Source organism: Carcharodon carcharias, chromosome 15, assembly GCF_017639515.1.
Source record: "Carcharodon carcharias isolate sCarCar2 chromosome 15, sCarCar2.pri, whole genome shotgun sequence".
In the NCBI taxonomy this organism is placed as follows: domain Eukaryota; kingdom Metazoa; phylum Chordata; class Chondrichthyes; order Lamniformes; family Lamnidae; genus Carcharodon; species Carcharodon carcharias.
The window spans coordinates 29,374,909-29,399,567 of NC_054481.1; the positions used below are offsets into that span (position 1 = coordinate 29,374,909).

General features: G+C 44.2%; 2 protein-coding genes across 6 annotated transcripts in view; one reads left to right on the plus strand and one right to left on the minus strand.

The window, feature by feature from the left end:
• The window catches only part of LOC121288222 (SEC14-like protein 5), a 29,184-nt gene extending 16,560 nt beyond the window's left edge, over nucleotides 1-12,624 (plus strand). Inside the window, exons 8-16 of the mRNA XM_041206679.1 lie at nucleotides 360-549; nucleotides 1,356-1,444; nucleotides 3,002-3,072; nucleotides 4,691-4,862; nucleotides 5,702-5,836; nucleotides 6,219-6,356; nucleotides 7,585-7,833; nucleotides 9,340-9,515; nucleotides 10,155-12,624. Coding sequence (XP_041062613.1) covers nucleotides 360-549; nucleotides 1,356-1,444; nucleotides 3,002-3,072; nucleotides 4,691-4,862; nucleotides 5,702-5,836; nucleotides 6,219-6,356; nucleotides 7,585-7,833; nucleotides 9,340-9,515; nucleotides 10,155-10,260 — 1,326 coding nt within the window. The 3' untranslated portion in view covers nucleotides 10,261-12,624. The remainder of the gene's footprint in view (nucleotides 1-359; nucleotides 550-1,355; nucleotides 1,445-3,001; nucleotides 3,073-4,690; nucleotides 4,863-5,701; nucleotides 5,837-6,218; nucleotides 6,357-7,584; nucleotides 7,834-9,339; nucleotides 9,516-10,154) is intronic.
• A 2,774-nt stretch (nucleotides 12,625-15,398) lies between these two features.
• telo2 (TEL2, telomere maintenance 2, homolog (S. cerevisiae)) overlaps nucleotides 15,399-24,659 on the minus strand; it is a 30,271-nt gene continuing 21,010 nt past the window's right edge. For all 5 annotated transcript variants that reach the window (XM_041207065.1, XM_041207061.1, XM_041207063.1 and 2 more), the window contains 6 exons: nucleotides 24,193-24,369; nucleotides 23,354-23,445; nucleotides 18,651-18,750; nucleotides 18,352-18,416; nucleotides 17,553-17,668; nucleotides 15,399-16,700 (listed from right to left, as the gene is read on the minus strand). In XM_041207065.1, coding sequence (XP_041062999.1) covers nucleotides 16,597-16,700; nucleotides 17,553-17,668; nucleotides 18,352-18,416; nucleotides 18,651-18,750; nucleotides 23,354-23,445; nucleotides 24,193-24,369 — 654 coding nt within the window. In that variant the 3' untranslated portion in view covers nucleotides 15,399-16,596. The remainder of the gene's footprint in view (nucleotides 16,701-17,552; nucleotides 17,669-18,351; nucleotides 18,417-18,650; nucleotides 18,751-23,353; nucleotides 23,446-24,192; nucleotides 24,370-24,659) is intronic.

The following is a 24,659-nucleotide window of genomic DNA, read 5'->3' on the forward strand; positions in this document are numbered from 1 at the left end:
GAAGTACAGTCTCCAATAATTTGTTAATAACAGCTCTTCTGGGTCAGATTTCCTATGTGAAGAACCCTAGGTTTCATTGGAAGGATGACTTGACTGGACCAACAGGATTCCCTCATCTGTATTGATAGAAGGGCAGTACTAGTATATAGATTGAGTGCTAGTGTACATGTAGATCACGTGTTCAGTGAATGCTGGTGTAAATGCATTGTTTGCCTTCATCTGAGATTACAGGTGTAAATGGAGTGAGTGCTAGAGTGTCTCTGTACTGGTGTGAATGGAGTCGGTGTGGGAGCCCCAGCCACTGGTGTAAATGCTGTGAAGGAAATGATAACAGAACCTGTCACTGTTGTATTTTTCAGATTCCCAAGGATGAACACATTTTGCGTTTTCTGCGGGCTCGGGATTTCAATATTGACAAGGCGCGAGAGATCTTGTGTCAGTCACTTACCTGGCGCAAACAATACCAGGTGGACTATATTCTCGAGGTGTGGAGACCCCCACAGGTGCTGATCAACTATTATACAGGAGGCTGGCATTATCATGACAGAGGTAATCCTTCAGGTTAATTACTTTAACTGGAAGTCAGCCTTTGGATCAATGGGAGTGCTCCTAGGCCTAAATCCCACATAGAGGTCCTGGGTGTGACGCCACTTTCCTGGTGACTAATGGGATGTAGGAGGGTTCTGGCCATTAAAGGATCATGGATTCAGGATGTTAGCTCTTCCTTTACTCACAGGCTCTGGTTTTTCTGTCAATTGAACAAACATTTGTTTTGTTTGGTTGCTAACCATGGAGTGAATGGGGTTTGTGCTGCCTTTCTGTCAAGCTGCAGGATTTGTTATAACACATAAGCCTCCTGATGCATTGCTGAGGATCCCTCATCACCAGAGCTTGCCCCAGCCCCCAGTGAGGGGGTGCTGTGGGTTTTATTGAAAGATGCAGCTTTCTTTAATGAAAGCGTGATAAGGACAGGAGTGAGCAGCATGATCCATCAAGCCTGTCCCATCACAATATGGTTCCATCTGTATATCCTCACCCCAGCGCCAATCATACAGACTCCTGCATGTGGCAAAAAAAGGGAAACCTTTTGACCAATGGAGGAAAAAAATTCCTTGGCAATTCCTCTTTGATCCCCACAGGCAATCAAGCAAAAGAAGACCACACAACCACTGGCATCATTGGTCCCCGTTAACCTATTCGCTTTCTATAAGATGGTGCCAAGCAGATACCTGGCAGCTGCCACACTCTCTGGGGATAACATAGAGGGCTACTAGTGACCAGTCAGTTTGGGGAACTTGTGGTGGGTCTGCAGCTTTGAACGCAAATCTTGAATTCCTTCTTTTTCCTTGACCAAGATGGCCGGCCATTGTACATCCTGCGCCTGGGACAGATGGACACAAAGGGGCTGCTGAAAGCTGTGGGGGAAGAGGCCATTCTACGACACGTGAGTCAGTCAGTGATACTTATTCTTCAGTGCTCATAGGAGCCCAAGGAGGCCACTCAGCCCCTCGAGTCTGTTCTGCCATTCAATTAGATTGTTAACGCTCTTTATCTTAACTCCATTTAGCTTTAATGCCTTTGCCTAACAAAAAAATATCAATCTCGGTTTTGAAATTTTCAAATTAACCCCTAGCATTCAACAGCTTTTTTTTAAGGGAGGGAGTTCCAGATTTCCACTACCCTTTGTGTGAAGAAGTACTTCCTGAAACCACCCCTGAATGGCCTGGCTCTAATTTTAAGGTTATTCTGGACTTTTCTGCTTCTATTTGTTCAATTAAATATTTTGATAATCTTAAACACTTCAGTTAGGTCGTCCCTTAATCTTCTTTACTCGAGGGAATACAAGCATAGTCTGTGCAATCTGTCCTCAGAATTTAACCCTATTAATCTCAGTATCATTCCAGTTAATCTGGCTTGCATCTCCCCCCACCCAAGGGTGACATAAGTCTCTGACTTGACACAGATTTTTTTAAAACTGGAACGACGTTTAAGATGGGATTTGAATTTACATGGTCTAGATTATTAGTCCGGTAACACGACCACTACATCAACAGGCCTGACTTACTGCAAAGATTTCTTTATTTTTTTCTTGAACCAAATGTTCAGCTCCTTTCTGTCACTCTGGGTTTCTGTTCAGAATTCAAAATTAGTGAGAAGAATCTCTGAATGTGTCCAATGTAACTATTCCAACACTCTCCTGGTCAGTGTCCCATTTTGCACCTTCCATAAACCCTTTTCAAACTCTGCTGCCCCTGTACTAACTTCCACAAAGTCCCAATCCCCCATCACCCCTCTGCTGTCTGACCTACATTAGCTCCTGGTCAAGCGACATCTTGATTTTAAAAGTCCCATCCTTGTTTTTAAATCCCTCCACAGCCTCACCCCTTCCTATCTCTGTAAAGTCTTCCAGCTCCACAATCCTCCTCTGCTGACCTCTTGAGCATTCCCTGATTTTAATTGTTCTACCTTTGGTGGCTGTACCTTCAGCTGCTGAAGTCCTAAGCTCCGGAATTCCCTCCTTAAACCTCTCCCACCCACCACCTCTTTCCTCCTTTTAAGATGTTCCTTATAACCTACCTCTGCCAGCAGTCCTAAGATGCCCTTATGTAGCTTGAAGTCAAATTTTGATTGAAAATTGCACCAGTGATGTTCTTTTGGGCTGTTTTACTATATTGAAGATGCTATATAAATACATTTAGTTGTTGTTGTTAATTGGTGAAGAGGAGGGTGATTAAAGCTCTCTTTCTGACCATTGTTTTAACGATGGTTAGGTGTGGCTCCATCTTCTCCAATACCTGTGGCCAATGCAACATGTGCTTGTAAGATGGACGTGTTGGTGCCATTAGACAGATTGGTGCAAATGGGTCAGACTCACAAATCTGCAACTATGGACCACAGGCTTTCTCACAGGTGGGCAATGCCTGGGGTTAGGCTGTGCCCTGAAACCTCAGCACTCACCCTGTGCAGTTGGCATCACTCAAAGCTCTTCCTTTCTTTCCAGGTTCTGTCAATCAATGAGGATGGGCAGAAGAGGTGTGAAGAGAACACCAAAGTCTTTGGCCGCCCAATCACGTTAGTGAAGTATTGTACACTCGCAATGCCTCCTTCTTCTCTGTACCAATCCCCCCACCCCCGGCCGCCGCCACATTGTTCCCGAAGGTGCTGCCTCTTGCTGAGATAAAGTTTCACAAGTATTCTCACTCTCACTTACTCACTCACTACTTTTCCCTTACTTTCCTTCTTCAGAGAATGTCCTGCGTATAATTATCTGGTTTTGATATGAATATTTGATTCAGTTACACAAGAGATCAGGAGGTGAGTGCTCAGTGGATGGAAATATAGGAGAGTTGATGCAGCTCGGTTGTGAATGATTGTGGTGATAATTTACCAAGGCTGAGGAGACAATGGAAGGTTTCTCCAAGCTGGGATGGGGTTAATACAGCAGAGGCAAGGATGGTATAGGCTGGGACAGTGGGGATACAGGGGGAGGGAATGGGACAGAAAAGGTACAGGGGTGATAGGTTGGGACAGTATGGCAGGGGCAGGAGGTGCTGGGACGGTGGGCAAGAATTGTGAGGGGCTGGAACAGTGGGCAGAGGCAGGAGCTTGGACAAAAAAGCAGAGCCATAAAGATCTGCACACAACAGCAGCTGGAATGGATGAACCCTTGACTTGTCAGCTTCCCAATTGTTGATATGCTGTTGCTTTCTTACAATGGGTCGGTGAGTAACTCTAGTTTATGATTGTGTTATGGAACGGCTGATGGTAAATACTGAGCTGCCCAAATCCCAGAGGGAAACTTGAAACAACTGCCAAGACAGTTTTTGCAATTTATAAAGTATGAGGAAAAGTTCTGAAATCAGGAAATGATGTCCTTGACTACTTGTGATGATTTTATAATAAACGTTTATTAAAAGAAAATAGGGAAAAAACCCACAACTACACTTAAACACAAGAATGGCTTCACACACTAAACATTATTTTAAAACAGTTCCACAAGATCTTAACTTAACTACCCTCAGAGCTAACTATCCCATTTTCTGTTTAGCAATTATCCTTATCAATTTCAAAATCTATAGAATTCCTGTAATTTTTACCACACAGTGCCTATTTTTCTTGGGGTGTCCTCTGAGGCTGACAGAAACTGGGTCTTCAGGTCTAGGCTTGTTCACACCGTCTTCTGGGAGCTTTGCCTGGCTGTCCTGCTGTCTTCTGAGAGCTCTAAGCAGTTACCCCCACCTAGGCTTCAGTATTTCCTTAAATGTGTTCCTTTGATCTCTCTATTGTCTTAACTAGTCTCTTCAGAAATGCTTTCTTCTCAGAATTGATTAAACTTGTTTCGTTACACTAGCTCTTAGGTTTATAAGAAACAAACTTACCCTATCTTTACCCTACTTACACCTTTTACAACCTGCATTTATCCCCTTTCAAACTAAAACAACTCAATTCAAAACTACTCCTATTATTGCTTTATGTAAAACTCTGATTGAAGTTCCTCTTGATTGATTAACATATCAAAACCACTTCTTACTATTGGTTTTAGACTCTTGCAGTCACTCTAGTTCTTACTCCAATTACCATATTTACAAACCCCCAACAGCCTGTCTTCCAGTACACAAGAAACATGACAGAGTTATTAACAGATGGAAATTATTATAATTTCTTGTTTTCTTGACAATTGAATGGGCAGATCGTGGACCTGCCTGGTTGACCTGGAAGGGCTGAACATGAGGCACCTGTGGCGGCCAGGAGTGAAAGCGCTGTTGAGGATCATTGAAGTCGTGGAAGCAAACTACCCAGAGACATTAGGCCGGCTGCTGATTCTCAGGGCACCTCGAGTGTTCCCTGTCCTCTGGACACTGGTGAGTCAAAAACTGATGCTGCTCCTGCCTATTCCCCAGTTTTGCTCTGTGTGACCCCCTGTACATCCAACAAGCGTCCATTCATTAGTGCCCAGATGGTGACAACTGAACAGAGGAAGTATCGCAGAGAAGCGTGTCCTCATCAATATCCAAACACATACAATCACCAGCACCCATCATTGGGCAGCAGCAGGACTCTTGCCTAATTTTTCCCTCTGCAGACCAGGAGTATCATCTGAGATCAGCTAATCCTACAAGGCCAGGAATCAATCCTGAAACTTTCTGTCTGTACAGTTCGAGCTGCTTTCAGACTGATTTAAATACATCTCATTGTTACAGCATCTGACACATGGTAACGGTATCAAAGTGGTTCTATTTTACCAGACTAGTAATCCAGAGAACCTGAGATCATATCCTGCTATACCTGTTTGTTGATGATGTATTCAATTTTACAAATCTACCAATAAAAAGCTGGTCCCACTGAAAGCAGCCATGAAGCTTTTGGATTGTTGTAAAAACCCAACTGGTTCACAATGTCCATTGGAAAAAGAAATCTGCTGTCCTTACCTGATTTGGGCCTATATGTGACACTAGTCTCATACCAGTGTGGTTGACTCTTAATTGCCCTCCAAAGTGTCTGAGCAAATCGCTCAATTGTATCAAGCTCAGGATGACTAGGGGATGGACAATAAATGCTGGACTTGCCAGTGACCTCCACCTCCCAAGAATAAATAAAGGCAGAGCTGCCTGGACAATCCTGAACTCTGTACGTTTGGGTAGATACCCTAGTACTGGACAGACAGCTTGACATGCACCTCTTGATTCTTTGTGTTCTTCAGGTCAATCCATTCATCAACGAAAATACACGTCAGAAATTCCTCATCTACAGTGGCAATAACTACCAGGGCACAGGAGGGCTTGTCGATTACATCGACAAAGAGATTGTTCCTGATTTCCTGGGTGGAGACTGCCTGGTAAGAGGTGCTGGTGTGGAGGGTCAGTCATGCAGTGTGAAAGTGGTGCTGGGGTGGGGGGGATAACGAGGAAGGTGAGAGTGGAGGTGGATGCAGAGGAGGTGCAGGTGTTGCCATTCAGGCTGTGTAAGGGACAATGTTACAAAATGCTGTCAGTGACAGTGACATGGTAACTGTGGAAACCTCTCAACAGTTGCCACCTTTCAAATAATTTCATGTTGTTCTGTTTGGAACAGCTGGTTAGGATCCATGATATGGGAGGGTGTACATGAGCTGTGATAAGAAAGTAAATAGGCAAGTAGAATGTACATAGACTGTGAGAAGAGTGTGCTTGATTGAGATATTTTGTCAGTCATGGCTATCCTTATGCTTCCATTTACAGTGTAATATCCCAGAAGGAGGAATGGTTCCCAAGTCCTTGTACCAAACAGAGGAAATGCTAGAAAATGCAGATCAAATCAAACTCTGGACAGAAACCATTTATCAGTCAGCCACTATCTTCAAAGGAGCCCCGCATGAGGTACTGAATCACCAAGAACAGTGCACAGCTTGTGATTGTGTCTTGCAATTACTTCCGTTGATTAAACAGTAACTGTGCAGTTACATCGAAAACTTATCCAGTTAAATAAACAGTTACTCTGCACAGTTACACAGTGAATTATTCGTACTTTGCTAAATAAACAGTAATTTCAGTTACACAGTGCATGATATTTACACTGCAGAATGATTAGGAACTCTATACTTGCACAGTTTATGTCAAAGTTTTCACCTTTATGGTCTGGCACTGTTCACATGAGTCTGTTTCTTTATTCCAGCTATGCTTTCTCCCTCAAGCCTGGCTTTTAATCCCTTACTTCCCCTCTACTCACCGTCCAAGGGCCCAAACATTCCTTTCAAGTGAAGCAGCATTTTACTTGCACTTCCCTCAATTTAATCTACTGCATTTGCTGCTCCCAACGCGGTTTCCTCTACATTGGAGAGACCAAACGCAGACTGGGTGACCGCTTTGCGGAACACCTTCGGTCTGTCCACAAGCATGACCCAGACCTCCCTGTCGCTTGCCATTTAAACACTCCACCCTGCTCTCATGCCCACATGTCCATCCTTGGCCTGCCACATTGTTCCAGTGAAGCTCAACGCAAACTGGAGGAACAGCACCTCATCTTCCGACTAGGCACTTTACAGCCTTCCAGACTGAATATTGAGTTCAACAATTTTAGATCATGAACTCTCTCCTTCATCCCTGCCCCCTTTCCGATCCCCCCCCTTTTTTTCCTAATTTATATAGATTTTTCTTTTCCCACCTATTTCCATTATTTTTAAATGTATTTCCATCCATTGTTTTATCTCTGCCTTTTAGCCTATTTTGATCCCTTCCCCCCACCCCACCCCCACTAGGGCTATCTGTACCTTTATTATCACATTCCTTTAGATAATATCACCACCTTCAACACCTCTTTGTCCTTCTGTCTATGACATCTTTTGGTTATCTCCACCCATCACCGGCCCTCTATCCAGCTCTACCTGTCCCACCTCCCCTTAAAACAGCTTATATTTCACCTCTTTTCTATTTTTCCTTAGTTCTGTTGAAGAGCCATACAGACTTGAAATGTTTACTGTGTTCCTCTCTGCAGATGCTGTCTGACCTGCTGAGTATTTCCAGGTATTTTTGTTTTTGTTTTGGATTGCCAGCATCCGCAGTTTTTTGCTTTTATTTTTGCTTCAATCTAGTTTGCTTTGTTTCACAGAAGGCAATTGAAGTCCTGGAGGCTTCGTCCGTCATCACCTGGGACTTTGACATTCTGAAGGGTGATGTGGTGTTTAACATCTTTCATTCCAAGCGGGCACCTCAGATCAGTCGCAAGGATTCAACCAGCCCACTGGTTCCCCTCCCCAGTGGGAATAATGTGCAGCTGATAGAGAAGAGCTGGGTGCTGGGTGTGGACTACAGCCCAGTGGAAACACCACTCATCTGTCGGGAAGGAGAAAGTATCCAGGTCCATTTACAGGGCTGCACATCAGTCCTTTTGCACTCTAGTAAATAACATTTAACAAAAAAGACCAAAAAAAACCTCCTGAATTCTAACATTCTATGCTGTACCTGGGAGTGTTTGATGGGACATTGTAGAGATGGTTTTACTCTGTATCTAACCCATGCTGTACCTGCCCTGGGAGTGCTTGATGGGACAGTGTAGAAGGATCTTTATTGTATGTGTAACCTGTGCTGTAACTGTCCTGAGAGTGTGTGATGCTAACACTGTGACCTTTACAGAAAACATTCCATTCTCTGTCATTAATATCTGTCAGCTTGATGAGCCCAAAGTTTGATGAATTCATTTATGATTTGGGCAACTAGGATTGGGCAATAAATGCTGGCCCAGCCAGCGAAGCCCACACACCCCGTGAATGAATAATAAAAAAATTACAAGCTACAGGTTAAAAATAGTTAAGGATTGTAACTGTTCTATAATTGGAACTTAAAACTATTTTCCATTCTCCTCATACAGTATCCCAGGATTTAATGAACTGAAAAATTCCATCCATGACTTCAATTACTTTTCTAATTTCTTTAAGTATCGGATGAATGCCCACTGATCATTTTCACATGAATATTTAAACTATTTAGTTTCAGTGACTGGTTCAATCCAAGGAGTTCAGTTTCCTTTCAGTCCAAACACTACTTTTCAACAACAGCGCACCTCATATTTATGTAATACATTTAAAATAGAAAAAAAATTCCCAAGGTGTAGTCGAAAAAAAGGGAAAAAAAGGACACTAAGCTAAAAAAAAAATGTTAAGAGCGGAGGCCCAAAGCTGAATCAGAGATGTGGGTTTTAAGGAGTGTCTTACAGGAGAGGGACAGAATACTAGACTGTGTAGCTGTTCTTTATCTCCCCCTCTGCCCTTTTCTTGCCCCCAGCCCTTCTCTTGCCTCATCAAAACCTTTATAGATTCTCTCTCAGTATGCCATTTGGAGGTCTTGTGGCCCAATGGGTAGCACTCCTGCCTCTGAAGCAGAATCCCTGGGTTAGGGTCCCATTCCAGGACTTGCTGGCTGTGCAAGGACCATTCATGATGTGGCCAAACTGGTTGATAATCACCTGCTAATCTTTCCAACATACCCATGGTGCACAGTAAGAATGGGTGAGAGGAGAGATTCTTGGTTAGCCATGCTTGTTGTAGAGTGGTGCCCCTCAATCACTTGTCTCTCTTTAAAAAAGATGCCTATGGTACCTGGCAGATTACAGCTAATTACAGACAGATGGACTGCACTGGGAATGTAAGCCTGAAAGCTTGTGAAGCAGGCCTTGAACCCACAACCTCCTGACTCTGAGGTGAGAGTGATATTCACCAAGCCACAGCTAGCACGCAGAGGCAGGAAGAAGGATGTCTTTTAGATCAAAATGTTTTTTCATTGTGATTATAATCTCTGTTTGTTGTCTGGTGGTTTTGGCAATCCTGCCAGTTTAGGGATCTCAGGATCAAATGCTTTCTACCTTCAGGGTTCACATGTGACTCGCTGGCCTGGATTCTACATCTTGCAGTGGAAGATGCATAGTCCCTGGTCATGCTCCTCAAACCTCCCTCGCGTCGATGATGTTCTAGCTTCTTTACAGGTGTCCTCCCACAAATGCAAAATCATGTTCTACACTGAGGTGCTGGCATCGGAAGATTTCAGGTGGGTGTCTATCCTTTGCCTTCAGCTGACACATGAACTTTGCCCCATCCAGACCCCAAGCCCTCATAACTGCCCTGTTTCAATCAAGATGTCCTGATAGGGAACAGAGAGAAGCAGCAGCAGGGTGGAATCAGGGTCCTTGAGCTTGTAAAATCTGCTGAGTGGGCGGTTCCTCAGTAAAATGAGGGCCAGATTTAACTTCTTGGCTGGAGGTGGGGTGTGTGTTCCCACTGATGTCTGTTGCCATGTCACCTTATATTGACATGGTCCCCAAGCCACTGCCTGAGCAGGAGATCACAATGGCTGCATATCCTGATTGATAAGCTGAGATTGCTGTTCCTGCTTATCCCCCAGGGACCCACTCCTGCTGGAAGTGCATGTACATAAATGTTAAGACTGTAATGCCTTCTATGCTCAAATAGCCTGCTAAGGTCTAGACTGGTGCAGCAAGACTCATGATGATAAAAAGATATGGAACCAAGGCAGATGGTTATCGGCCACGATCTCAATAAATGGTGGAACAAGCCTGGGAGACCGAATGGCATCCTCCTGCACCCATGACTTGGGTGTGTTCCTGGGGGGGTACCTGCAGAAGAGGTGATAGGAGCACAATTTAATGGTTGCCCTTTCTCTTTACAGGGGGTCCATGACTAGCTTGGAGTCCTGCCAGAGTGGATTCTCGCAACTCAGTGCTGGCACCACCTCCTCCAGCCAGTCTCAAAGCAGCTCACACATTTCCAGATAGGAAGCCCTTGGACTGTGACACATTTGTCACAAGCCACTGAACCAGCGAGCTACAGCTGCCTCAGGACCAGGTGCAACGTTGGCTGCTCCCATTAGCTTGGGTGCTGGTTGAACGAACACCAGCCTGTCACTCATCTCATTTCAGTGCAATATCACAGGACACTGTGTAGCATTTCCAGGTTTGATGTCCGCTGTATTGTACGAAGAGGACACACTTCACTTGTTTGGTCTCTTAGGCTGTGTGTTGAATAACAGCTTTGAACATTGTCTTCCAGACAGAAAGGACAATGGGGAGGAAGGGCCTTTAGCTCAGTCTTCCCTGGCCCATGTACAGGGTGATCCATGGCATGGGCTCCTTATTGCCCATTTATCCTTTCCAGCAAAACTTCAGAATATCCAATCTTACAATTTAACTTTGTATTGCCCAGGACAGAAGCTATTCACCAGTCACCCGTGCAGGTTGGAAATCATAGTGTTTGATTGTCAAAAATGCACTGAGCCATCACTCTTGTCCTAAAGAGATTCACTCAGTTCTTTAACTGCTTTTGCTACAAGGAATTTTTTTCTAATTCAGAACTTACTTGATGCTGATTACTTTTATCCTCCAGGCCTACAGTTCTGGGCCCATTGTCCTGGCTAAATAACCTGCATACATCCCTGTTACTCATTTGTCCTGGCATCTTACAGACCTGAAACATGACCATCTGCACCCCCATCTTATTTTCTCTGGTGGCAACCAATTGAATTCCATAGTCCCTTTGTTGTCCAGATTACTCTTGTCTGAACCTTCTGCAGCATACCAAAGTACTTTTGCAGGTTGTGTGTCACAAATTATTTAAGATGTGGCCTTGTGAATGATCTATGCAAAGTTAGGACAATGAGTTTCCTAAGTGCCTGTGACGCCTTTATTTCAAGGAGGATGAGTATAAAAATAGGGAAACCTTGCTACAATTGTACGGAGCATTGGCGAGACCATACCCAGAGTACTGTGTACAGTTTTTGTCTCTTTACTTAAGGAGGGATATACTTGCATGGCAAGCAGAGAAGGTTCATTGGGCTGATTTCTGGAATGAAGGGACTGTCTTATGAGGACAAGTTGAACAGGTTGGGCCTGTATTCATTGGAGTTTAGAAGAATAAGTGATGATCTTATTGAAACATAAAATTCTGAGGGGGATTGACAGGGTAGGCACTGAGAGGAGAATCTGGAAATAGGGGGCACAATTTGAAAATAAGGGGTCTCCCATTTAAAGCACTTTTTTTTTTTTCTGTGTGTGTCCTTGGTCTTTGATATTCTCTTCCAGAGAAAGCAGTGGAGACTGGTTCATTGAATATATTCAAGGCTGAGTTGGACAGATTTGTGATGTATAAGGGAGTCAAGGGTTATGGGGGGCAGGCAGGAAAGTGGAGTTAAGATCACCATCAGATCAGCCATAATCTTATTGAATGAAGGAGCAGGCTCAATGGGCCGAATGGCCAAAATTCTGTAGATTCTGGGCTGAATCTTGCTCCTATTTCTTATGATCTTATGCCTGAAGGGAGGAAGCTGAAGGTATATCAGTTACTATCCTAATTCTAAAAACTTTGCTCATTCATCAAGGACTGAGTTTCCCAAATCTTTGAGCATTATCCTAGACTTAGGCAGATTAAACTGCAATTGGCTTTCCTGAGTCCTCCTCCACTTTTATTGATCCAATTCTTCTGGATGGTACCAATCTCTTTAATACCCAAAGCCCAGGCACATAGTGCCCGTCCACCTTCTGATTTACAATTAGGTGGATTTTAAAATCTATAACCGAATTCTGAAGTTTGAACACAGATCATATTTTTTTAACTGAAGACTGTTAAACACCAGGGAAAAACCCCACTGGGGCATACTGCTACCAGAAATGCTGACAACTGACTGGGGTTACTTGTTAGCAGGAGTGCCGCTGGCATTGGGGAGGGGGGTGGGGGGGTTTTACAGTGGGTGGTGGAGAAAAAAATAAAATTCCCTTAGCTTTGTTGACCCCCGATTCTCTGCTGAGGATTTCACAAATTTTGAACATCCTCCTCCCCCTCCTTAACCTCTTACTCCAGTGATACAACCCAGACCAGTGTTGGCTGCTGCAACACATGTAATAACTCCCATCACGGCTTCTGTGTTATGACCGCTTAATGGCCTCACCTTTACTGTGACATATCTAGGATCAACCTGTACAGCAACTGGCCCGTGTACAGCACCCATTTAATCAGCAGGGTAAGGGTCACATCTCTTGTCACTTTCCAGTCTATGACTGGTCTGATAGCCACAAATTCTTAGTTGTGAATTCTCACAGAAATGAGAAGCAGTACTACTGTGATAATAAAAAACAAAAACAGAATTACCTGGAAAAACTCAGCAGGTCTGGCAGCATCGGCGAAGAAGAATGCTCCGCCGATGCTGCCAGACCTGCTGAGTTTTTCCAGGTAATTCTGTTTTTGTTTTGGATTTCCAGCATCCGCAGTTTTTTTGTTCTTACTACTGTGATAATTCTGGACCTCTGATGCCTCTTTCCAGCTTGCTGATGAATCTCCACTTCGAGGGCTTTTAAGGTAGAAACCAGCAAAAATTCCTGTCCTATATTTACCAGTGTTAGTAAATACACAATTTCAACCCGCCTTACAGAGAGGGGGTGTCCAATCAGTGTCCCTCAAACCCATGGTGTATTTGAGCTACTGACGCAAAATTTCCTGGGGTTTCCTTGGGTGAGTTTGAATTTCAAGGGCTTGGATTTTTGAAAGGGCTAATGTTAACTCCATTGAGTCAGTGGACGAATCCAAGGCCAAAACAGCAAGATCTGTTCATATCAGCAACTTAAGAACTCTGAACCCCTGTTCCCAATTATTTACAAAGTTCACATGTGACTCCACAAACTTCAGGGTGCAAGACTCCTTGGACACCTCTGCGATTAAGTGATTCCTGTCTCTGCACTCCGGACTGGTGTATGCACTGGGACAGGAGACTCTGGTAAACTATATTTTTGATGCGTATATTTTTCTATGTATTTGTCTGATGTTAAAATTAACAAATTTGAAACTTTAAATGTAAAGTAACTGGAGATTTTAGTTATAGGAATGATCAGTTCTATTGAAGTACTGTAAAATTTTAATATAGGTGTATTCATGTGTTAAAACCTTCCTTTTTGAGGAGTTAGGTTATATGTGTGTTGAATTCTATGCAAAACTCACTTTCTCCTTTATACTGTCTGACAAGGCAGGGGCTACTAAAACAGGTCAGAGGCTGGTTATTTTGACTCCCCAAAGCCTCTACACCACCGTCAAGACACAAGTCAGGAGTCTAATGGAACACACTATCTCGTTATAAAATAAAGGAACAGCATTTGTTTCTATCGGATCCAGCATTCTGAAAAACTAAAACCTGCTGCTTTCCTGAGATCACTCCTTTGTGTCGGGTGACATGTAGATGAATAGGACAATCCTGTATCGCCGTCCCTCCCCGACAGGTGCAGTACATTTGAGGGTGTTCATTATAACAGTTATCATTTTTGAGCCACAGTTTGTATCTTCAGGCCCTATTACAACTCGAGTCCTTTAAACATCATTATTGAGAGACTGAATGTCACTGTGGGTTAGATACTGGCCGTTACCTTTGTATCCAGGATTCAGACAGCCTAGACTCCTGGGCTAAAAGCTATCAAGTTTGCTGCCTATATGGGTTTGTTTGTGAAATCAGGTTACCCCTACCTCCTACTGGCCAATAGCACAATTCATAGTGGCACATTATTTGAGAAGGGTAGAGGGAGCTGTACTCTGTACCTAACCCCATGCTGTACGTGTCCAGGGAGTGTTTGATGGGACAACTAGGCTGCCTATATCTAACCATGCTGTACCTGCCCTTTGACTGTTTGAGGTTGGCACAGGGTTGTCTATATGGAAAGGGTTCCTATGACCCTATAAGCACAAAATTTAAAAAAGTCCTGATTTCCCTCCATATTTTGTACTGATTGGTATTTGCAGCCTCCACAGCTTTAGCAATAGAGTAAAACACAAACAGCTTCAGTTGCTGGGCAAGTGACAATTGAAGGCTCTATCAGCCTGGAGAGTTCTACCTGTAAGGTAATAGGTCCTGTATCAAACAACTCCTGTCTGTAAGATAATAGCTCCTGTATCAAATGGCTCCTTTAACTGGTGACACTGGATCCAAGCAGCTGGGCTCCTATTTCCTACTAATTTGAATACTGTCACCTTACTTTGAGAATTAACTGGAAGGGGAAAGGAGATTATTGACTTTATAATTCCTTACAACTGACAAGCACTGTTACTTCTGTAAAGATGAAAATAAATACTTTTGTTTCGAGAACACTCTGCTCATTATTTGAAATGACGAGGAGAAAGAGAAACCAGCAGAAGAACGGTATCCAGCCGGTGCGATAAGTTTTACTCATCCAAAAACACAAGGAGCAACACAGGTCAGACAGAACACAGCTGGCAAGCGTGCTAACCAGTGAGTGCCAGCCCAGGACTGTGCCTGGGCTGTGCTGATGCCAGTCAGGGTGGGTGAGGGGACTGGTCTCAGTGCCACCAGGTTAAGTACAATGCAGAGATAAAAACAAAAAAAACTGCGGATGCAGGAAATTCAAACAAAAACAGAATTACCTGGAAAAACTCAGCAGGTCTGGCAGCATCGGCGGAGAAGAAAAGAGTTGACGTTTCCAGTCCTCATGACCCTTCAACAGAACTGTTTAAGGGTCATGAGGACTTGAAACGTCAACTCTTTTCTCCGCCGATGCTGCCAGACCTGCTGAGTTTTTCCAGGTAATTCTGTTTTTGTTAAGTACAATGCAGGTCTGGGCTCAACCCTGAGATCCTCCACAGCCAAATAGCACAGGGCCACTTGCTGTCTAAATTTACACGTGATTGGGCAGGTACAGGGTAGCCAAGCAGGTAATCTGCAGCTTCAGTAGAGATGGGAGGTTGAGGAGGTAAAATTAAAAGCTGCAGAAGAACAAACCCAACAATGAAAGAGGCAGTTACACAGCTTTACTGGAGGGTGAGAGAGAGAGAGAGACACACAGACAGAATGAGTAATCTGCCACTCCTCATTACCCCTACCTAACATGGCAAAAAAATTAAAGCTGTACAACAAAACTCCAGCTGGTGAGTGAGAAAAAAATATTTATTCTGAAAATACAAGAAACCCCAGGTTGTGTTGATCAGCACAAGAAATATTTCCCTGAATCTGAAAGCAGATTGGTCCTCAATGCTGCTCACACTTAATCTGCTGCAAGAGGTTTTGGTGCTGGGAAAATATGGGAGTTCTTCTGGCCAATTCTCCCAGCTCTGGCACTGAGGCCAACTGTGCCCCTTTCCCCAAGGAGGTAGTCACTAGTTCAGCACAGGAAGGGAAGGAAAGCTGAGACTTCTAGACCGTACAACTCAGCTGACACAACTTGATAAACTCACTTTGGCCATGAAGATAGTCACATGGATAAAACTGAACAAATCACTGAACAGCAGAAGGAAAAGGCCTCAAATGAATCACTAACCCATCTGGCTCTTTCTTTCTCACCCTAACAGCATTTGTTAACTTACACAGATGGTCACTGCTGCAGTGGGTTAAATATACCATGTTGTGTGGTGTTTATTGACACAAGCTAGGAAGTCACAAGTTCACTCTGTTGCATTATTTGTGGTATGATTTACTTTGGTCTCTCCAATTTAGGGAGAATTTAGGCATAATTCCCACTCCTTGTTGCTCAATTCCTGCTTAAATTGCACATGTGGTCATCAGGATCAGCAACGACGCACTTCAATGTTGAGCAACCTGAAACACCATGTGGCCACACCCCACAGGGAGAGAGAGAGAGAGAGAGAAAAAAAGAGATAAACCCTAGTGAGAATCGGCACCTTCATCAGAGACAAAGATAGGATGTACATAGGTTCCCAGAGAGACTCGATGACTGCACCTCCAGGTCAGAAAAATAACAAGTCTGCAAATGTGCACAGACGTATTAGATGTGGAACTGCGAGACCATTATCCACTATTCCATTGATAGTTTAACACTTCACTGAGCCCCTTGAGCTAACAGTTCTGTAACTACTACCAAACATGGGGGATAAAACATTATGGGTTCAGACTTCTCACCCATGTCAGCCTCAAAGGACGTTCAGTTTATTGGTATCTCCCCCTCCTGTCCCCTAGCTCCTGAATCTTGCAGTCCGTGCAATTGCTGGTGAAGCCTTCTGTCTAAGGCCAGAATCAGGCGGTGACTCACACTCCAGTTCATGGTGATTACAAGAAGTGTCCTTTGCAGTTTCCAGGTATGTTAATGGATGAGTCTGGGTGAGATGTCCAATTATTCTTTAATGTCACCAAGTTTCTTCTTGAAGTTTTCCAGTAAGAGCAAACTCTGCAAGGCTGACCCACGGCATACTTCATCTGGATCATTCTCAGCAACATCTGGCAAGAGAGTAACATCTTAGGGTAAGACTGCTGCACTGGAAGTTGTACACTTTGGGAACTGGAGCACTCAAGGTAATGCCCACACCTCACACGTAGGCTGGGATTTCAGCAAAGGCCTGTAGCCAGAACTAGGGGTCAGGCAGGAAGGCGGAATCCCAGCTACTAGTGCAGCAACTAGGCCCAAAGCCCATTTCATTGGGGGCCTGTAAGGCAGCACTTAGCTTGTTGGGCCTTCTATACTTCTCGTCAGTTGGACCCCTTCAAATCATTTGATGAAGGGGAGCTAGGGCCTTCTTCCATGCAATCAGCCCGTGTACCTACAGAAAGATATGTCTGAATTCTTCCTCTGGATCCCAATCCCCAGAGCAACACCTGCCTAGTGCAGTTACACACCAAGTCTACTAGGGGACAGGGTATCAACTTGAAGTTTCATTCAAACGACAGCACCTCCAACAGTGTGGCGTGCTCTCAGCACTGTCCCACCGACAGTGCAGCACTCCCTCAGTACTGCCCCTTCCTCAGTACTGTAGTGAAATAGATTTTGTGCTCAAGTCTCTGGAGTGAGACTTGAACCCATGATCTTCCGACTCAGAAGTGAGAGTGCTATCCTTTGAGCCACAGCTGATCAGCTCCAGAATGTGGATAGTTTAAAGGACCAATGGCTCGAGTACTGTGTGATGCAAAAGGGAAAATATGAAAGCTTTAGGACATTAGCTGAGAAAACCCAGCCCATGCACATCCAACAGGTGTGGGCTGGAGCTGAGCCCATGTCCCTGAGCAGAAAGGTCCATGTCTAGTTTGCTGCGTTACCCAGGTGATGAAGTATTCGGAACTCTGATGAGGACTCACCTGCAAGCCAGAATCTCAGTTCCAGGAGTTCATCCGGAACTTCAGTCAGGAGGAGGTGGCTGGGAACACTCAGTAGCACCGAGGAGACAGCGAACAGTGTGCCCTGCCGCACATACCTGAGAGAGCAATAAGAGACCTGAGAGTGGGTTATATACCCTCCCCAGTAAAGGCAACTAAACAGAGAGCTCACAGCACAAACCATCAGGGCAATGCTACAATGACCCAACTAACCTAGCCCACACACCAAAAACTGAAATCCCCTATCCTACTCAAGAATGCTCAAAGAGCCTGCAGCAGTGGCGATATACAGACTGGAGCTGGAGAGGCTCCTGGAGATGTGAGCCAGACACCAGATACCATCAATGGACACAAACCTCCCTCCCATCCTGTCCTGTCCCATCCCATCCCCTCACTCCACTGGTCTCTGGATCTCCATAGCATAATGCACCATTGATCCCAAAATCACAAGGTTCCACCAGTGAGTAATATCAGCCAAATGACTGTCCTGATCTGACAATGTTCGAATGATCACTGGAGAAGAGTTCACCCAGAGCAGCAGTGGGACTGCAATGCTTCCCATCGATCTATATGTTGCTCACACTCCTAGTCATTGCTCATACATGAACAGTAACGTTGGGTGTAGGAGAGCAGCTAGGGACTCAAGAGAAGGCAAGTGAAGAAAATCAGAGAGGGCAATCGAAGAGAGGCTGCAGCAGCAACACAGCACCGACTGTAAAAACACAATTACAGGAGAGGAAGGGTTAAAACCAAGGTCATAGGCATTTGAACTGTTACTCACGTGTCTCTGTGATACCGAACAGCCCAGATGAAGTCCAGCAGAGCTTTCCCCATGTGGATGGCGATCTAGGGGAGGATAAACTCACCGGTTACACAGCTAATGCTCCACCTACCCCTCAAATACTCACATTATAGAAAGTCTTACACCAAGCACCGGTGCTTATGTTTAAATGGCTGGTCACTGTCACATGAATCCTACACCTGAAACAGTCCAGAATTGTGCCCCACACTCAACCCTGCAGTACTGTAACAGCTTGTCTCGCGTTGCTCACCACCATTATTCCCAGACCCATCACTCACCGGGATATTCACAGAAAAGTACATCAGAATTGCCAGTGTGTGAATTAGACGTCCCATCATCAGAGGCTGTTCAGCCAGGAAGTCAAACGGTGTCTGTGGCCTGTGGGGGAATAAAGCAGTGGTAAGTGTACTCTAGAGGGGTGTAAAATAATGTTCACTGTGATCTGAAGGGATGTAAAGCAGTGGTCAGTGTGGCTATGGGGGTATAGCAATGGTCAGTGTGGTCTAGTGGGGTATAGCAATGGTCAGTATGGGAAGCAGTGGCCAGTGTGGTTTAGCGGGGTAAAACAGTGGTCAGTGTGGTCTGGGGACCACAGCAAGACCTGAGAATCTGAGCTGAAAGCCAGAGGCTTCCAGGGTCACAAACATGGGGGCAGGCTCAAAACTGCAGGTCTTCATTGCAGGGCAGTAACCTCAGCTTGTACTAGGTCTGTGCCATCTTTGAGTTCACATGGACCTGGGCCTAAGTCCAATGGCAGGGTGGGGTGTTGGGGTGTGGCTGGGGCTGTTGTGCTGATTGATCAGGAGTGCACAGAGCACTCTGCTCAGTCTCACTGTCTGGGTCTCTATCCCTCCTCCCCAACTTCTTTCCGGTCTTTCCTCTCAATCTCTGCTTTGCTAGTTTGGCATTAATTACCCTAAGATGACGTATATTTCACACACTTGAGGAATTCAACTTGTTGTTGTCCTTGTGGGAGATGGAACGACCTGAATGGGGAGGAGAACTGTTATTTCTCCGTGATGTGACTGATGAGTTTGAGGATTGTGATCAGTGAGATGATCAATTAAAAAAAGGAAACCATGAACATAAATTCTTATGAAGGTTGTCACGAACATGTAATTATGATATTACAGATTTTAAGGACAACTGTTTTGAAGGTACATTTCTGTTTCCAAACCTTTACATTGAGTTTGAAAGACTTTTTCAAAAGGGAAGAATGGACAGAAAACATGGCACCTTTCTATGTTAGATCAAACCTTGTCAGGTTCATGTTTCTAGAGCTGGCTACGAAGAGTCCTTAAATATGCAAAGACTCCTCTAGGATGTCCATTGAATTTTCTAAAAGGTGTGAAATGCCTTTTTACTTCTGAGGGAACAAGGGACAGGAAGGGACTTCAAAGGACCTCAACATAATTAACTTCTTTGTCTGGTGGAATAATGACTCCTTGAAAGTTAACATAACAGCCATTTTAAATTTTATAACATAACAGCCATTTTGTGTGCAGAACCCCCAGGAATAACTCCGAGAGACAACATCATGGGGGTTTTCTTTCTGCTACTAGGAGTCAAAGAGGAAGTTATTAAGAAATCAACTAAGATAAAAGCAAAAAACTGCAGATGCTGGAATTCCAGAACAAAAATAAAAATGAAAATACCTGGAAAAACTCAGCAGGTCTGGCAGCATCTGCAGAGAGGAACACAGTTAAAGTTTCGAGTCTGTATGACTCTTCAACAGAACTAAGTAAAAATAGAAGAGAGGTGAAATATAAGCTGCTTTAGGGTGGGGGGAGGGGGTGGTGGTTCAAGTAGAGCTGGATAGAGATAAAAACAAAAAAACTGCAGATGCTGGAAATCCAAAACAAAAACAAAAACAGAATTACCTGGAAAAACTCAGCAGGTCTGGCAGCATCGGCGGAGAAGAAAAGAGTTGACGTTTCGAGTCCTCATGACCCTTCGACAGAACTTGATTTCGAGTCCAAGAAAGAGTTGAAATATAAGCTGGTTTAAGGTGTGTGTGTGGGGGGCGGAGAGAGAGAGAGAGAGAGAGAGAGAAGTGGAGTGGGGGTGTGGTTGTAGGGACAAACAAGCAGTGATAGAAGCAGATCATCAAAAGTTGTCAACAACAATAGAACAAAAGAACACATAGGTGTTAAAAGTTAAAGTTGGTGATATTATCTAAACGAATGTGCTAATTAAGAATGGATGGCAGGGCACTCAAGGTATAGCTCTAGTGGGGGTGGGGAGAGCATAAAAGATTTTAAAAATTTTTTAAAAAAATAATGGAAATAGGTGGGAAAAGGAAAATCTATGTAATTTATTGGGAAAAAAAAAGGAAGGGGGATGTCTGTCCTTGGCTTGCTGCATTGTTCCAGTGAAGCCCAACGCAAACTGGAGGAACAACACCTCATCTTCCAACTAGGCACTTTACAGCCTTCCGGACTGAGTATTGAATTCAACAACTTTAGGTCGTGAGCTCCCTCCCCCATCCCCACCCCCTTTCTGTTTCCCCCTTCCTTTTTTTTCCCCAATAAATTATGTAGATTTTCCTTTTCCCACCTATTTCCATTATTTTTTAAAAAATTTTTTTAAATCTTTTATGCTCTCCCCATCCCCACTAGAGCTATACCTTGAGTGCCCTGCCATCCATTCTTAATTAGCACATTCGTTTAGATAATATCACCAACTTTTAACTTTAACACCTATGTGTTCTTTTGTTCTATTGTTGTTGACATCTTTTGATGATCTGCTTCTATCACTGCTTGTTTGTCCCTACAACCACACCCCCACTCCACTTCTCTCTCTCTCTCTCTCTCCGCCCCCCACACACACACCTTAAACCAGCTTATATTTCAACTCTTTCTTGGACTCGAACTCAAGTTCTGTCGAAGGGTCATGAGGACTCGAAACGTCAACTCTTTTCTTCTCCGCCGATGCTGCCAGACCTGCTGAGTTTTTCCAGGTAATTCTGTTTTTGTTGTAGAGCTGGATAGAGGGCCAGAGGTGGAGATAGCCAAAAGATGTCATAGACAAAAGGACAAAGAGGCGTTGAAGGTGGTGATATTATCTAAGGAATGTGATAATTAAGGGCAGAAAGCAGGACAAGCAAGGTACAGATAGCCCTAGTGTGGGTGGGGGTGAAGGAATCAAAATAGGCTGAAAGGTAGAGATAAAACAATGGATGGAAAAACATTTAAAAATAATGGAAATAAGTGGGAAAAGAAAAATCTATATAAATTATTGGAAAAAAATGGGGCGGATCGGAAATGGGGTGAGGATGGAGGAGAGAGTTCATGATCTAAAATAACTCAATAATCAGTACGGAAAGCTGTAAAGTGCCTAGTCGGAAGATGAGGTGCTGTTCCTCCAGTTTGCGTTGAGCTTCACTGGAACAATGCAGCAGGCTAAGGACAGATATGTGGGCATGAGAGCAGGGTGGAGTGTTGAAATGGCAAGCGACAGGGAGGTCTGGGTCATGCTTGCGGACAGACCAAAGGTGTTCTGCAAAGCGGTCACCCAGTCTGCGTCTGGTCTGTTCAGTGTACAGGAAACCACATTGGGAGCAACGAATGCAGTAGACTAAATTGAGGGAAGTGCAAGTGAAAACCTGCCCCTTTACTTCCCCTCTCCTCACTGTCCAAGGGCCCAAATACTCCTTTCAAGTGAAGTAGCATTTCACTTGCACTTCCCTCTACACTGAACGGACCAAACGCAGACTGGATGGCCGCTTTGCAGGATACTTTCGGTCTGTCTGCAAACGTGACCCAGACTTCCCTGTCGCTTGCCATTTCAACACTCCACCCTGCTCTCATGACCACATGTCTGTCCTTGGCCTGCTGCATTGCTCCAGTGAAGCTCAACACAAACTGGAGGAACAGCACCTCATCTTCCGACTAGGCACTTTACAGCCTTCCAGACTGAATATTGAGTTCAACAATTTTAGATCATGAACTCTCTCCTCCATCCCCACCCCCTTTCCGATCCCCCCCTTTTTTTCCAATAATTTATATAGATTTTTCTTTTCCCACCTATTTCCATTATTTTTAAATGTATTTCCATCCATTGTTTTATCTCTGCCTTTTAGCCTATTTCGATTCCTTCACCCCATCCCCACCCCCACTAGGGCTATCTGTACCTTGCTTGTCCTGCTTTCTACCCTTATTTATCACACTCCTTAGATAATATCACCACCTTCAACGCCTCTTTGTCCTTTTGTCTGCGACATCTTTTGGCTATCTACACCTATCACTGGCCCTCTATCTAGCTCTATTTGCCCCACCCCACCCCCTTAAACCAGCTTATATTTCACCTCTCTTCTATTTTTACTTAGTTCTGTTGAAGAGTCATATGGACTCAAAACGTTAACTGTGTTCCTCTCCGCAGATGCTGCCAGACCTGCTGAGTTTTTCCAGATATTTTTATTTTAAAAAATCAACTGTTGTTCTAGTGAGAGTCCCAGGCAAATCTGCAAATGCCATAACCGCAAAACTACTGAGGAACAAGAAACCTCTGTCTCCAAAAACCTGCTTGATCTGTTGAGTCCACCTGAAAAAGGCAAACGCTGACTCGTCAACTGCAGAAGCCATCGCAGTGCTAAGCCGAACTTAAAATTTCAACCCCTTCACTTTGGAAAGAATTAATTCAAGCAACGAGCCTGCAACTCAGAGATTGAATTGAAATCTCATCTTTAAGTATCTTTTTCTTTTATCTGCATTTTAATTTTTGTATCTGTATTTTAGTTAATAACTTTAGCACTTTTACTTAAGTAACTTTCAGCATGAGTTTTGTAATAAACTAACCTTCATTGTGTTTAAGACTAAAGCTTGTCTGCTGGTTTATTTTTAAATTGAACTACTCATAAATTAAAAGGGGCTTACATACGTACACACACACAAATTCTTAGCTCATGGACCACTTTGAGGAAACTCCTTTTACATGGTCATGACAAGACTCACAGATGGATATGTTACTGAAAAGATAGTACCTGTCATAATTCTTGATTAGGGGGAAGAAGAAATGTCCAGCTACTGAGCTCAGCCTGTTGGGAACAGCCTTGGGTTCTGGTCTTGATGTTCCCTGACAAAGAGGAACAATCAGATAATCTGTAAACACACCAAGAGCAGGATCTCTTCACAATGCCCTCAGAACAGAAGAGAGGTAGAAGACAGAGAGCAGGGAGTGAGAGAGAAAGGCAGAAAATGAGATGGTAACAGGGAGAGAGAGATAGAGACGACAGGAGCGAGGGTGAGGGTGACAGAGCCAGAAAGGGAGCGAGAGCAAGGTGAGATAAATGGAGAAAGAAAGAGAGAGAGGGATGGGCACCGAGAGAGACAGACTGACCATTAGAGAGAGGGGGAGGGACAGAGAGAGAGATGCAGATTGAGACAGCTATACAAGAGCGAAAGTAAGACAGAAACATGAAATGTGTAAGAGATAGAGTGAGAAACAAAGCATGACACGAATGCAGTTTATGTATGCATGAAGAGGGGAGAGAGAGAGACAGATGGGCGCGATGGGAGAACTGACAGAGAGACAGGCTGTAAACAACCTCCTGTTTGCCTTAAACCAACCAATGCCTGACTCTGACCTAGTTCTGTGAGCCCTTTACTCTCTCTGATTTCAGAAGCCCTACTCCAGGCTTGTCACATCCCAAACTGCAGGTCTATCAACCTCTCCCGACAGGCCCGCAGCTAAATGCACCCAGCCAGATTGTCACCAGGACACTGCTGCTCACCGACCTCCCGTCCTGACTCCCCCAATGCCCAGTCCCGACCTGCTCCACTCAGCCAAGTCCAAACCCCCCCATCTTGGCTATGTTCTTACTTTGGCAAAGCGACGGGTCTTGTTTTCTATCCTTTCCTTGATGATCTTCTTCCACTGTTGACTGGGGTCATGCAGATCAGAAGCTCCTTTCCTCAGGAGCTCAATGAAGGGGCTCTCATTGGCTGTTTTCTGGCTGCTGTCAGGCTGGGATAATTCCTGGGCAGCCAATGCCAGGACCTGGGGAAACACAAAGCAATTTTCAAAAGTTGGTGGAACTAGGAGGAAGTTGCCAACAATGTAGGAAATTACTTTAAAACAGTACGATAAAAACAAAATACTGTCGATGCTAGAAACCTGAAGTAAAAACAGAAAATGCTAGAAAGGCTCAACAGGTCTGGCAGAATCCGTGGAGAAAGAAACAGGGTTAAAGTTTCGAGTCCGTATGATTCTTCTTCAGAGCTAAAGAAAAATAGAGATGGATTTTATGCTATTTAAGAGATGATGGAGCAGGTGGAGCAAGATAGAAG